The following is a 14,496-nucleotide window of genomic DNA, read 5'->3' as shown; positions in this document are numbered from 1 at the left end:
TGAGCTGAATATATCATTTGGAATTGTATCATGAGCTAAAAATATCGTATCAAATTCGCATCTGAGTATATGATATGGGATCGTATCCAAATTGTATCAGGAGCCGAATACATTGTATTTGTGTTACGCTTCAGCCCTAGCAGCTGTATTTAACATTTTAACTAAATATAGCTTTATCCTTAAAATCATTTAAAATTATGCAAAACAATGCTATTGGCATTAGGATTTATTACCAAGATTAAAAATGTACAATACACATAATAAGGATATATATTTAGGTATTATATAGTTTATTACTGAATTTACTTATATTTAGAATAAATTATATTTTTTGTGTACAATTATCAGTTTAATCATTATGCTGTAAGAACCCTGATCTCCAGTTTTTTACATCTTGATGTCCAGCTACAATTCTTTCTTCTTCTCCTGGGTTTCATTGAGATGTGGAAAGAGAAATGTGTATTCATGCTCAAATTCATTGACTCCACAGACCGATTATCTAAAAATATGTTCATTTGAATAATGACTTGATGTTCACTCTGGCATAAACAACAACAGGAGACGTGTGCAGCAGACCCCCGATCATCCCTCCAGACCCCAAGTCTCATTATCACGGCCATGTGGTCCACTTCTAGGGTTGCAGACGGTGGGCAGTCTCTTGTCTCCTGAGACGGACCTAAGATGGCCCATCGATCATGTGTAAAGCTGGACCATCCACTCTCACGTCTGAATGGATCTATTTCACAGTAGCGACCGCCTGTCATCAGACGACACAGAGGAAGTATTTTCTGGTTCTAACATCTTCTTCCTCTTCAAAGAACTGATAACACCAGTTATGAACTCACTGTGTGATCATGGATGCGGAAGGATGAGGGGGCGCTGTAATTAGCTGGGGGGGAAATCCTACACCAAACAGTGGTAGTGTTTGAAGAACATTGCATTGGAGACAAGAAAACTATTGCAAAAAAAACAAAAGGAAGATCAGCGTAAGGAGCATTTGGGACTCTGTAAAAACATGCCCACTGGGGTTACAGAGCAATCATCTGCTTTATTGTGCAACTCAAACCCAAATTCTGTCTTAGCTTAGTGTTAGCCTCAGGATAGATTGAAAGAAAGTTGAGTAGGTTGTTTTCAAGCTGTCTTTAGACTATATAATGACTCGCTAAGACCCCCTTGCACCAATAGGACTTACAAGTCGATGTAGGCGTATAGAAAAATAAACTGATCAGAACTTATTGTTGCAGCTAACCAAACTTTCGTGGTTATTTAGAAGTAGTTTTCCTGTTCAAACGAAGACCTATTAGATTCTAACTCTTGCGCTGACCACAAAAAAACAACTCAATCTTTAAAGTGAGCTCCACAATCCTATATAATAATTAAACTGTTCCTCATGTCGAGTCATAATGGGACATTCTTTTAACATTTCAAAGACAATGGGGGGAAAACTATGTACTACCAGGGGTCCCACTGTGGCCCCATAATCCAATTTCAGGTTGTGTCAAAACATTTATTATCTCAAACACTGAAAAATAAATAAATAAATAAGTTAGTATAATGAACACTGTACAAAGTTGAGATACAAAGTGGTAACTGTTACTATAGTAGACTAGTAGTATAGCTACTGTGAACTTCTGGATAAGATATATTTTCGCATTTATCTTTTTTTCAAAACTGCATTTAATGTTCTGATAAAACACAGTGTCAGCACATATTTTCAAATCTTCAAATTAAAAAAGGTTTGGACCCTAGTATATGTATAACTACACTTGCTCACTTTTTACTAAAGATTAATACATAATTAATAAAAAAATGTATCGTTTTTATGTATTTCAGAAAGAATGTGTAAAAGTTTCAAATCAAGTTTCTATTTAAATAGGATCTCCTTGATATCTATGTAAAACTTCTGTCATTTTATATTTATATATCAAAACAGAGTGCACAGGTGTCCTCCACCTCCCAACTCCGCACTGAAAAGATCGTTTTTAATCCGAACCTCACATCTATGCGGATGCAAGTGTCGACAGCCTCGCACCGAGGACTCCAGCAGGTGCGCGTCACTTTTCAATCCGCTCCTTGTTTAAACCAAGAATTTAAAGTGTATGACGCGCAAACATCCAACTTACATGTACTTGGCGGATCCCTTCGTCTGCTTGTGCACGGCCACGGAGAACCCAAAGAAGCTCCCGGGAGTCTTTCCTTCCTTGATCACAGGAAACCGTTCATCGATGTTAAATCCAGTGCAGAGCAGAGTTCGCAGAGCCAGGAGCGCGCAGAGGGTCAGTGCAGGAGCCATGTTTGTGGCTGACAGCCAGCGAGGGTCCCACAGGTAGACTGCCTCCCTCACAGAGACCTCCCCGCCCAGATCCTGTCCTCACCCTCAAGGTGACGGTGTGTGTCTGCCTCGCTCTGGCGCCCACCCCACGACTGCCTCCTTCCATCCCTCCCCCTTTTACACACCCACTTTAATGGACATCATGAACTTTACAAAGTGGAGCTTTGAAGCTTCAGACAGATGTTATTACTAAAAAAATAAAATTATATTTAATAGTGTTTTAACACAAAATAAAACTTTATTTAGTTCTTTGTTTAGGACTTTTCTTCTTTAGTTGTTCTTGTCATGTTTGTCTATGTTTATGGATATAATTTGATTAAATATTGAAATCATATTTTATGTTGTTTTATGTATTTTTTTCCAACGTCTTTTGGTTCTTTGCGCCTCCCTTTTGGCTAGATGGCCCCTCACAGCATTCACTGTATAACATGTGGCCCCTGAGGAAGTTAAGTGATTGCATACCTCTGGTTTGATTGTTGGTGTTTAAAATTTCCCAGGGGCCATATTTTATGCAGTCGCTGCTGTGAGGGGCCGTCAAACAAAAAGGGAACTGAACAATATAAAATGCTAAGCTAACTATGCTAAAATAGTCCATGTATTAGTTTTCATAACTTTTTTTGAACCTATAATTAAAACACATTTTTGATCTTTTTTACATTCACTTAAATCTTTTTTAAGCGAATAAATACTCACGAAAATATGCTAAAAAATTAACAAAAATAAAAAAATATTTTAGTGTTAGTTTCTACATGACCTCACGAGGGCCACATCAATGCAGTGGCTGTGGCCCTCAGAATTTACCCGGCTCTGATCTTGATCTATGAATGTAAACGTTGAGTGTCTCAGCAGGAACACGAAAACATGTCTCACTCACTTTGCCAGAATGAAATGACGTCAGGAAACTGTGCATTGTAATGAGGTGTCTCGGGGGCAGGAAGGAGTTCATTATGAGAAAACAAACTCCCCCAGTGCTGCTAATAGTCGCATGGTCCGCCTGCACATGACACTCAGCTCTGCTTGACTGCAGATCGCTCAAACTTCTGGCCTGCAATCAGCAGTTCATTAAACCCTTAATCCCCTTAGCGGGTTCACAGGAACAGCCACAGTTTGTTCTCAGCTACTCCAGGATCTTTTGAAACTTCTAAAAAGAATGAATGTGTTTACAATCCAACATGGATCTACATTTGAACAATCTCTGGATAACAGAGCATTAAAGCTTTTTTATATCAGCTCTGGTTCAGCTGCTTGGATGGTCGTTGACCTGGTCTAATAAGCCGGAAGAATTCTTTACCGTCACCCTCGGGTGAGGAGGTGCAGATCTGCTCTGTTTTCACTTGCATTAGTTTAGGCTTTGATTTATTTGAGACTTCATTGGCACAAACATATATATTAATGGATATTTTTATAATATTGAATATATTATTATTATATAATTTTTTTTAATTTTTTTTTAATTTTTTAATTTTTTTTTAGAATAATTGTAAGTAAGTAAGTAATTAGTATTTATAGAGCGCTTTTTAAGACCAGGGTCACAAACCACTTAAAGAATTAAAAATATATATATATATTTAAAAGGTCAAGACAACACAGAGACAAACATAAGAGTCTCAGAAAATCAAGGAAAAGCCTGCACGAATAAACATTTCTTGAAATGTTTCTTGAAGGAGTCAGTAGATCATCAAACACAGAGAGAGAGGAAGATCGTTCCAAAGCTTAGGAGCAACAGTCTGGAAGGATTTCTCTCCTCTGGTCCTGAGCCGTGTGCGTGGAACCATAAGTAGGTTCTGATCCACAGACCTCAGAGCCCGAGCTGGGGTGTAAGGCTGGATCAGATCACTGATGTAAGGAGGAGCCTGACCATGAATAGATCTGAAAGTAAGAATCAGAATTTCAATTTTGATCCTGAAAGAAACTGGCAGCCAGTGAAGAGATTTAAGGATCAGAGAAAAGTGAGTTCTTCTACTAGAGCAGGTCAGAATTCTCGCTGCAGAGTTCGGTATCAACAGCAGGTGAGACAGCTCCTACTTGTACATTTACTTTGTTTCTCATCTGTTTTCTGATCTTGCCCTTGAAAATAGTTTCAGTAAATCTGTACATTTTCAAACAATCGTAAACCTTGTGCTTAGACATTTTTGTTTTGTGTAAATCATAAATGTACAATCGTATATTTTTCAACTGTAATCAAACTATTTCTAACCGTAATTAAACAATTTTCAACTTCAATCAAACAATTTTTTAACTATATTGAACCAATGGTCAACTACAATCAAACAATTTCCAACTGTAATCGAACAATTTTCAACTATAATCAATCAATTTTAATCTATAATCAAACAATTTTTATCTTTAATCAAACAATTTCACTTCAATCAGTTTCCCCTCAACATATTTTTAACATCATTCTAGACTTCCAATCCATCTATATTATACTGTACTTTTCAATATCAAGAATCTCTTGTCGTGTGACACCTGTGACGCTCGGAGGTGAAATGTTGTTATCAGTGGAAAGGCGAGTGCACAACATGCCAGTGTTGACACTGTCAACGTCCTGTTGTCGCCTTATCAAGACACTCGTCTGGTACAGCCCTCCTGACGTTGGCCAGATCCACACCGACCTCTCACATGTCTGGAGCTTCAACAATCTGTTGCTTCGACTCTCAGTGATTGATGCTTGTTGGTCGTGTAAACAAGTGTTTAGCTGCTTAGCATGTGCTGATGCTGCAGTAACTACTAGTGACACAATGATAAATTTAGTGAACTTTTAACATGAACCTTATCACTGGAATATAATACATAATCTTTAATAATTATTATTATTATGATTTGAACAGTTTTGGGGTAAGAGGACGATGTTGTTCTAGCGGACATTAAAAAGAGAAAATTCATTAACTAACTGGTAACAATTTGGTAACAATTTGGAAACAAACCTCACAATTGTAGTTTGACTTAAAAATGACTGACAAATATTGATACCAAGTTTGTTTTCCCTGTAAATTATATCAAGAATATGGTACATTAGACGACTAAAGTACTCTTTTTTGCTTATATATTGAACAAAACAGTAAAATAAATAAAGATATTGACAAACTTTTTAAATCACCTGAAATGATGAGTCCGCTGTTATTTGGAAGGTTTGCTACAGTTTGCCTGAAACAAGTTTGTTTTGTGGGAGCAGAAAGAAAGTGTTCCCCGACCAGAGTGTAAGCCAACACCAGCCGATGAGAACCCCCAGGACAAAGACCAGAATACAGTTGCAGTACCCCCCCCTCCACCCGGAGACCCCTGCTCCTCAACCCTGCAGCTCCAGTGGCCCACAGTTAACAATGTAATTTGAAATGAATCTCCCAATTTCCTGCCCTCCCCCCCCCACCCCTCCATACATCCACAGATGCCGGAAAACAACAACAAAACGGCCTCAACTTTGTTTGTGTGGCCACTGCAGCTGCGTGAGGAAATCAAGCCGTCATACGTTGTGTGCTGCTCCGTGGTTTGTGTTTCCTCTCAAGACGTCCTTTGAATGGGCGCTGAGGGCTGATGGGAAGGTGGGCGGAGCGGGGAGCGATCTGGAGATCCTGATGTGAATGACTGATAGCTGAGAGGGAGCAGCTATTGTGACTCCAGGATGTCGCGGGTGAATGTAACAACATTGAGTCTCTAACAATCTGCTGAGTCATGTTTTAACTGGAAGTCTAGAACATGTTAATAACACGCACTTTTCATGAACTAAACGACAAGATTTTTTTATTTATTTGTTTCAATCTCATATTATATTATTATATGACACACACATCACATACATGTCTAAACATAATCAGATCAAACATTCAACTGTAGAAAAAATATTTCTTAGAGATTGAAAAGAGGTAGAAATAAATGTTAGTTCTTGTGGGTGTCATATTATAATGTATGGGTGATCATTTATGTGTGTCATGTGATACATTATGGGTGCCATATGATACATTATGGGTGTCATGTTATAATGTATGGGTGATCATTTATGTGTGTCATGTGATACATTATGGGTGCCATATGATACATTATGGGTGTCATTTTATAATGCATGGGTGATCATTTCTGTGTGTCATGTGATACATTATTGGTGCCATAAGATACATTATGCATGTCATGTTATAATGTATGGGTGATCATTTGTGGGTGTCATGTAATATATTATAGGTGTCAAATGATACAATATGGGTGTCATGTTATAATGTATGGATGATCATGTATGTGTGTCATGTGATATATTATGGGTGCCATGTTATAATTTATGGGTGATCATTTTTAGGTGTCATGTGATACATTATGTGTGCCATATGATATATTATGCATGTCATGTTATAATGTATAAGTGTCATTTAATACATTATGGGTGTCATATGATACATTATTGGTGTAATGTTGTAATGTATGGGTGATCATTTATGTGTGTCATGTGATACATTATGGGTGTCATGTTGTAATGTATGGGCGATCATTTATGTGTGTCATGTGATACATTATGGGTGTCATGTTATAATGTATGAGCGATCATTTATGTGTGTCATGTGATACATAATGGGTGTCATATGATACATTATTGATGTCATGTTATAATGTATGGGTGATCCTTTGTGGGTGTCATGTAATATATTACAGATGTCATGTGCTACATTATGGTTTTATTAATTTAGTTGTATCAAGACAGTATTTAAAATAATGTTTTTTACCTGAGGTTCATTTTCATGTATAAAATGTTCCACTTATGTTCACTTATATTTACCTAAGAGTGCTCAATGTGACATGCTGTGACACACATGACTGGTGTGAATAATTATAAAAATCATGATAAAGGTCTGGATCTATGGTGTGGTTGATCTCAGCTTCAGGAGATGTGTGATGAAAGTGTGTTAACATCTCTGAATATGAATGTACAGCAGGGAACATGACACACAGACAGAGCGGCACATTGGTTGAGTATGAAACACAGCACGCTCTCTCTCCATGACCTCGCTCCACAGTGATGACAGAGACATCGGTTGCCATGGAGCCCAGAGTTGCTAAGAAGCCGGTATATTCAGAGCAGCGGAGACAATGTAGTCCGTTCAAACTCCGCCCAGGAACCTTGCTGAGTTCAGCTGACCTTTCACAGGAGTAAAACTTGATCTCAGTGTTTCTGTCCGCTCACACAAAGATTTAACAAGGACCACGTCACACGTTTGTGTAGCTGTTTGCTACCTGTGGACTCAGTCAAACACTGATGGAAGAGTCCCAATGAACTTCTCTCAGTATCCGGAATCATTGCGCTGTAACTTGAACTGTCTGGTTCAGACCGGATCTAATCCTGCTGTGGTTAATGAGGAAAATCAAATTATTTTTCATTTCATTATTTCTTGTGTTGCTACACAGAAGAAAGTACTTTTATATTTCCTGGATTTGACAAACCCTGGAGACCATTATCATTTGGTTTTAAACATCTTTGTCCTCTAACCAAACAGTTACACTTCAGTTTATCCATCTTTTTATTTCTAATCAAATGGAAATATTTGAGAAAGTAAGCTCAGCTTGTTTGGAAACCTTTGATTTGACACTTCCTGGAGTAGCTTGTGTGTACGTTTGAGGCTCACCACACCCTGGCACACAAGTATGTTTTCTCTTTTGCTGCTACATGCTTTTCTGTTCGGCCGGAAGAAAATGCAGAGGGTGTTTTTTTTTGGGGGGGGGGGGACCCACGCAGGGTTTTGCAGCTCCTCGCTCCTCAGGTCCCCCAGTTTGTGCAGAGTAAAGGAATGTATCGCCCGAGGAGAGAGCGGTGGCTCTGAACACTCTCCAACTGTCCGGAGGCACCTGTTTTTCAGCTTAGCTGTCACGCAGACAGATCGAGCGATGGGAGACACACACACACTCACACACTGACACACACAGACACATGGGCCATATTGTGAAAACAAAACACAGACAGTAAACAAGGATGTATTTAAAGAAGAATACACTTTTGTCAGCGCGTCTGTATGTCGGCGAAACTTGAGAACTTCTGACCGTATTTCAACAAAATGTAAAGGAAAGTTTATTAATGGGTTCGAAGTTTACAGCAGAGATTGAGAATGAATTGTGCATGGCTCAGACATAAAGATGTTTTTTGTGTGTTTAAGCACGTAAAATCTGATGTGACCATGTAGAATATCAGTGTCGATATCAGCATTTATTTATTTAACTGGTTCGTGAGTCACATGTTACTAGGTCACACAAATCATTTTTAATAATTTTAGATACATTGATTATTATTGTCTGGAATGTATTTATAATGTGGGCATTAAATAAAGAGAACAATCTGTCATATCATTTATGTTCTATTGATTATAACTGTCTGAAATGTGTTTTATTTTGAACAAACATGGTATTTTCTTGACACATTGAGGCTCTTGGTTCAGTCAAGTTACCTCCCAAAATCAACCTGTAAACTAGTGATAATGAGTGAAACTCAAACTCTACATCTGGGGTCCTCAAACTTTCTTTTAGGAGGGCCATGTTTCATGACGCAGGGGACAAATATAAACAAAGTGGTAACTCATTGAGAAGTTCACATCTACAGTCTAAAAAGCATTTCACACTGAATAATACACTTTATAACAGATATCACAGGTTGGATTAAATCTGCTTGGTCATGCCTGCTGTATATAACTTTTCTTTTACTGTTTTTATCTGTTTAAGGTCGGTCTGTGAATATAATGCCAATTTTGAACTGGGTCAGGTGCAAAAACGGTGAATGACCCCTGAGCTAGCTGACAATATAAGGAAATCTTTGTTAGTCAATTATGCAAGAATTAATGATAACTGGCTTAATACTAGTTTAAAAACAAGTAATCCAACACACTACAATAGTTCACTGAAGTTTCGAACGGGATGATTGATATAAATGTTGATCAAACACCTTTTAAACAGCCTCTTTATGGTCTAAAAGCACTTTAGAGAAAGAAACAAATCACACACATTTGAAGATAAAGACCACAAATTGGCTTTTGTGCAGCTTTTAGTTGCAAAGTGAGATGCGGTGAATGATTCATAGTTGGACTAAATCATACAAAGGCATTCGCCACGGAGGGCTGGCAAGGAGTGTTTAATTTTTAAAAAGGGAGTTCTTATGAGTAGCATTCCTTTCTCTGCCCGGAGAGACATTCTTCCTGAAAACAAACAGCAGATAGTGTGCGGAGGAGTCGCAGGTGAAGAGTGATAAGCCCGATATCTCGGCCCGAGTGATATGGCCGAGCAGCCAAAATGAAAATATTAATATATTTATACTTAAACGGCATCCAGTGCGGCTCAGCATCTGGCGTGACACCGGCTTGACCTTTAAGGCAAAACTAAATCTTAGCTGAGCTCGCAGTGTTTTTACTGACAACTCTGTACACGGCAGTTTACGCAGGTCGAGTCCTCATCTCGCAGGACGCATGGCCCGGGAACTTGATACGCAACAGTCTCCCTAGTTTTAACTTAGAAGCATTTTGACCGGAAACCCCAGAAACCTGTTAAAACACCGTCTCAGACCTGAGCTTGTCGTATGGAGTATTGCTTGACAAGTGTTTCTGAGATGTCAAGCACATAATCATATTTACCTTCTCCTAACTCAATCCCCAGCAGTTCTCCATTTGTCACCTTGAATAACAGCTGGATGTATTGGGCTGTAAAGCGGAGCCAGGTTCCATGAACAGGTTTAATGTAATTTTCTGGACAGACGCTTGAATAATGACTCAATCTCAGAAGTAGCCGAGTCTGAATACCCAATGTTTGGTCTCCTCTTTGATCAATTCTCTAACTTGTCTTTTTTTATAATTGAGTTGTTTGTTTATTCAGATGTTTTCTTGTGTTTATTGCCAGGGATATTGTTCGAGAGTGTGTAGCATGTTTCTCTAAGTGTGTCAATGACGGCAATGGAGGAAGGTCTTGGTTCTTGCCTTTTAAAAGCACAGAATTCTGTGCAATCACTCAAATAATTCGACTTTATGTCACACCAAAATGTTGGTAGATACAATCCATAGAGCCTTAAATACCGGCGACCAAACTACCTGGTGATGAACGACCACAGCTCCATTGAAAACGAAGTTGTTGTAGTAAAAAAACAGCCGTATTTGTAACAACGAAAGAGCGAGGGAAAGATGGTCTTGTTTAACTTGACATAAGACATTAGAGAGTGTGAAGGAGAAGCTTGTTTACCGTCACTGTGAACACTGTTGTTACACTCCAGTTAGGAATCTACAAAGTAATAAAGCCGGCACAGTCGCCTAGAGCTCCCACTCCGGACCCCATTTTCAAAAGTTGTTTGTTCGTGCAGCGACGTGAAGACTAACACTGAAGCCACCATGATACTGTGGCTAACTCTAATCTCGGAAGTAAAATAAAAACCAATGCAAATCCTTTAGTGCTGTTGTCCCGAACCGGCAGGTTGGGGCCCTGAACCATTGTGTGAAGCATTGGTTACAAGGCAGTACAGGCAGAAGAAAATTAAAATTTGGCTGATTATTACCTCCTGAAATGTGTTTTGTTTTGAGAAAAGGCTGTATTTTCTGCGAAGTTACATTTGCCTATGATTCTTGACACGTCAAGATGATCGTCACAGACGTGGTAACTCAAAATATAACTATATGAACTAGTAAAAATGAGCACAACACAAACTCTAAATGGTTAATTTTGTTTTACCCCAAGGCGTTCCCAAACCAGCGCCGAGACATAGACTCTCCAGCTCATCCTTGAAAATCATTCTTATTCTTGTTTAACTTAATTTAAAAAATAATTCTGTTCATGACTCACTCACTGAATGAGTGATTTCCACTCATATCTCAGCGATGCAGCTTGAAAGCGGAGAGACCACCTGTAGGAGCATGAAAGTCGCTCAGAATGTTCTAATTAAAGTCTGAGCTCAGTCGGGTGACTGAGTCGCCAGGTATTTCTGGTGGTTTACACAAAATGAAAACAGAAACCGGTCACATTTGTCCTTGAGTTCTGTCAGACATGGAATTTACACAACACCGTTATTTAGAGTTATTGAACGTCTGCAACGGTGCAATACCTTCTCTCGGCCAGGTGAGTCACTTCCTGTCTACATGTTCCCACATGTGAGGATCACATGATCTGTGTGTGTGTCCTCGACGCCTCTACTGGGAGGATAAAAAGCTTTTGTTTCCTCAGACAAGTGGAGCAGAGAGATGCTTCAGACCTGCACATTATTCACTCAATTGAATGCTCCTCTCAGATCATTAAACCTCCATTCATTAGTGGGGGACACGGGCGAGGGGCCTCAGCAGCAAGGCAAACAGAGAGGCCACTCTCGGGGGGGCCCCAGTCCCCAAAACTGCTGCCTGCATCGCTGTGGGTGGTAGTGGGGTCCAGTTAACAAGAGAGGAGGATGGTGACACCGGGGACAGGAAGACGAGAAGAATGAGATGTGAAATTAGCAACCGGCTAGATACAACACTTTTTAAAGGTTTATCAAAAGAGCATTTGTGTAGATGATGTGGATCATTTATATCAGGGGGTTCAAACTCAAACACACAAAGGGTCCAAATCTTTTAACAGTAAGCAGATTAGGAATCTGACTTAAGGCTGTCAACTTAGACAAAGAGGAGACATCAGAGATCAGATTTGGTTTAGAGCCACAACAATTTTACTTGCAAGGGGAGTTTAATACAGAACCTTCTCATCGAATGTCAAGAAAGTAAGAACTGTTTCACTTTTACTACATATTTATTTATTATCCGAGAGGTGAGAACAAAGTTCACGATAGGAAAAACACAGACTGGACTAAAATACTGCTGCTTTTTTGTTTTCAATCCGCATTAGACAACTTTTAGTTTATTTCTGCTGTGACTTGATTTGTGGTGGTGATGCAGATCCCCAAACATGTGAAAACAGGGGAACTTTCATGTGACTATTTGTAATTGTTCATTCAACTACATGGGAAGGCTGCTGACCTTGCTACCTGAGTTCAAATCCCAGCACGGAGCTTTTTTTTCCGCTGTGAGGCGACACAACCTTGCATCATTAAAGTTGTTTTAGTTAGACAGAGAAAACATGTTCCAATTGATAAGTTGTATAGGTTTTAGAGAAGTTTTTAGAACTGTGTTCCGTCCTATATTGAGACTCTAGATCAGGCTCCTCCACAACACTTTTTTGCACCACAGAACCCCTTATATGTAGGTATTGTTTCCACAAACCAGCCTTCAAAAAAAAAACAGCAAAAATAAAATTGCATTAGTGGAAAGATAAATAAACCATATCGCTGAATCAGCGGAATTGCGTGTAACAAAATGGTAACATATAGAGTTCGTTTTTTTTATTCATATTCACTAGTTTACTTTTTTTTTTATGAGATAACTTGACTTTAACAATCAACAATTTAACACTTGACTTGACACAAACAAATAATACTTACGTAGAAAAAACAATAATCTTTTCAAAATATGTAAATATTGTTGAAATATTTATCTTAAAATTTAAATATTTTGACCTTCTTGGTTGGATCTGATTATTTATCTCCGGTACAAAGGCAATACTTGTGGTTTTTTTTTTGTTTTTTTTAATGAAACATCATCCACTCCTCCAAAAGAACACTTTTTCCTTTTATCTAAGGTTTGTATTTTCACAAGCGTATTCCCTATTTCCTGAACAAGCTCTAGTGATCTTATCACTTCCCTGGGGACACGAGAACTAAATCCTGCACAGGTGACAAGGAAATGGAAGTGAAAGGGGAATTCTGCTGAAACTCTGGACTCAGAAGTGGCCACTTTACTTTCTCTTGGACTGTATAAGAAGTTTTGACGGTTCTCGTTTCTCTTTGATATTCTGTGTTTTCTTATTTTGGAACATAATAGAATCTTAACAACTTCCATTTAATCTATAAATTATCAAACATGTGTATTTTAATACAGCTGGTATTTATAATGATGAGAAAATATTTACTCTTGCAGGGATGAGCTTTAAAGGAATGTCAGGGGTTAAGACACCAGTTTATTTGTACAGATTTTGTCTAGAAGTCTAGAAAGGTTCAAGTCTAGAAAACTTCATAATGAAAGTTACCTTATATTTTCCATATATCTACATTGACACCAGGAGCAACAAAGAATTGGAGACTGACTCTGAAAACAGTATATTGAATTATCAGCTTTAGGAGTTCCATCTATTGATCCAAATTGATGATATAACAATGTTTTTAATCCTATTTTTACATAAACATATATTCTTTATATTTAACGTGATAGTAACAAATATTGTAAATCAATACAATATATTATTAATTTGAAAACTTTTTCTGGGTTAAATTCAAATCAGCTTCCTGTCTAAAACCCCAAATTTTTATTTATTTATTTTTATTAGAAGTATTGACTGTATATATATCTTATAGACTCGCAAACAGCTCTAGATAAGATATTGAGCATGAGCATGTAAACTATTGATCTCTCAGTGAAGGGTTTATGGAGTGTGGACAACTGGATTCAGGGAAAGGGGACGATGGGAATGTCCAATTACAATTACACTTGTACCATTTTAAATACATTTTAAATAAGAATGATATATACATTCATATTGCAGAAGCCTGCTAAGAAACTGTTCTTAGGAGCGCTTTATAGCAAGACATGTCAGAGACAATGATTCGGACGGTGGATGAAACACTGAAGCATGTTATGTTAAATATTGATTAAAAAAATGGCTTGAAAATGAGTAAGTAGACTACTGACTTCTCTCTTAAGGTTTAAGGGGGGAGAGCAACTCAGGGGAAAGGGGGACAGGAAGGGCAGTAGACCCTCATGAAAATAAAATTCATACCATATGAAGGATTTCTATACTTTTAGATTATTTCTGCAATATCTGGCTGGATTATTTTCTCTTGTCACCCTTCAGTGATTTGTAGGTTATTTACAGAAGACTTGAAAATTCAAATATGTACAATTTTGATGAAATGCAAAACATATTTATTAAATACAAAATAAGGGTGATTTCCAATATTTCAGTTATGTTTGATCATTGTAAAGAAGCAGAAAGGGAGGCAGCAGAAAGTCCTCCTCGAAAAATTCAAACAAGACCAATTCCAACACATTCTTTTATCATTTTAATAAACGTTAAATACATATAATTCTCATAGTTTTTGCTTCTTTTTTAGCAGTTGTAATCAAATCTAGTTTTAATACCCGGGC

At 38.0% G+C, this 14,496-nt stretch overlaps 1 protein-coding gene across 1 annotated transcript in view; it reads right to left on the bottom strand.

Annotated features, from left to right (window-relative positions):
• itga3b (integrin, alpha 3b) overlaps nucleotides 1-2,383 on the bottom strand; it is a 32,418-nt gene extending 30,035 nt beyond the window's left edge. Inside the window, exon 1 of the mRNA XM_087785082.1 lies at nucleotides 2,124-2,383. Within this exon, the coding sequence (XP_087641208.1) occupies nucleotides 2,124-2,293 (170 nt within the window). The 5' untranslated portion in view covers nucleotides 2,294-2,383. The remainder of the gene's footprint in view (nucleotides 1-2,123) is intronic.
• Nucleotides 2,384-14,496: the final 12,113 nt, after the last annotated feature.

This window comes from Callionymus lyra, chromosome 2 (genome assembly GCF_982586985.1).
Source record: "Callionymus lyra chromosome 2, fCalLyr1.hap1.1, whole genome shotgun sequence".
Classification (NCBI taxonomy): Eukaryota; Metazoa; Chordata; class Actinopteri; order Syngnathiformes; family Callionymidae; genus Callionymus; species Callionymus lyra.
This window is presented reverse-complemented; position numbering and strand designations above follow the sequence as displayed.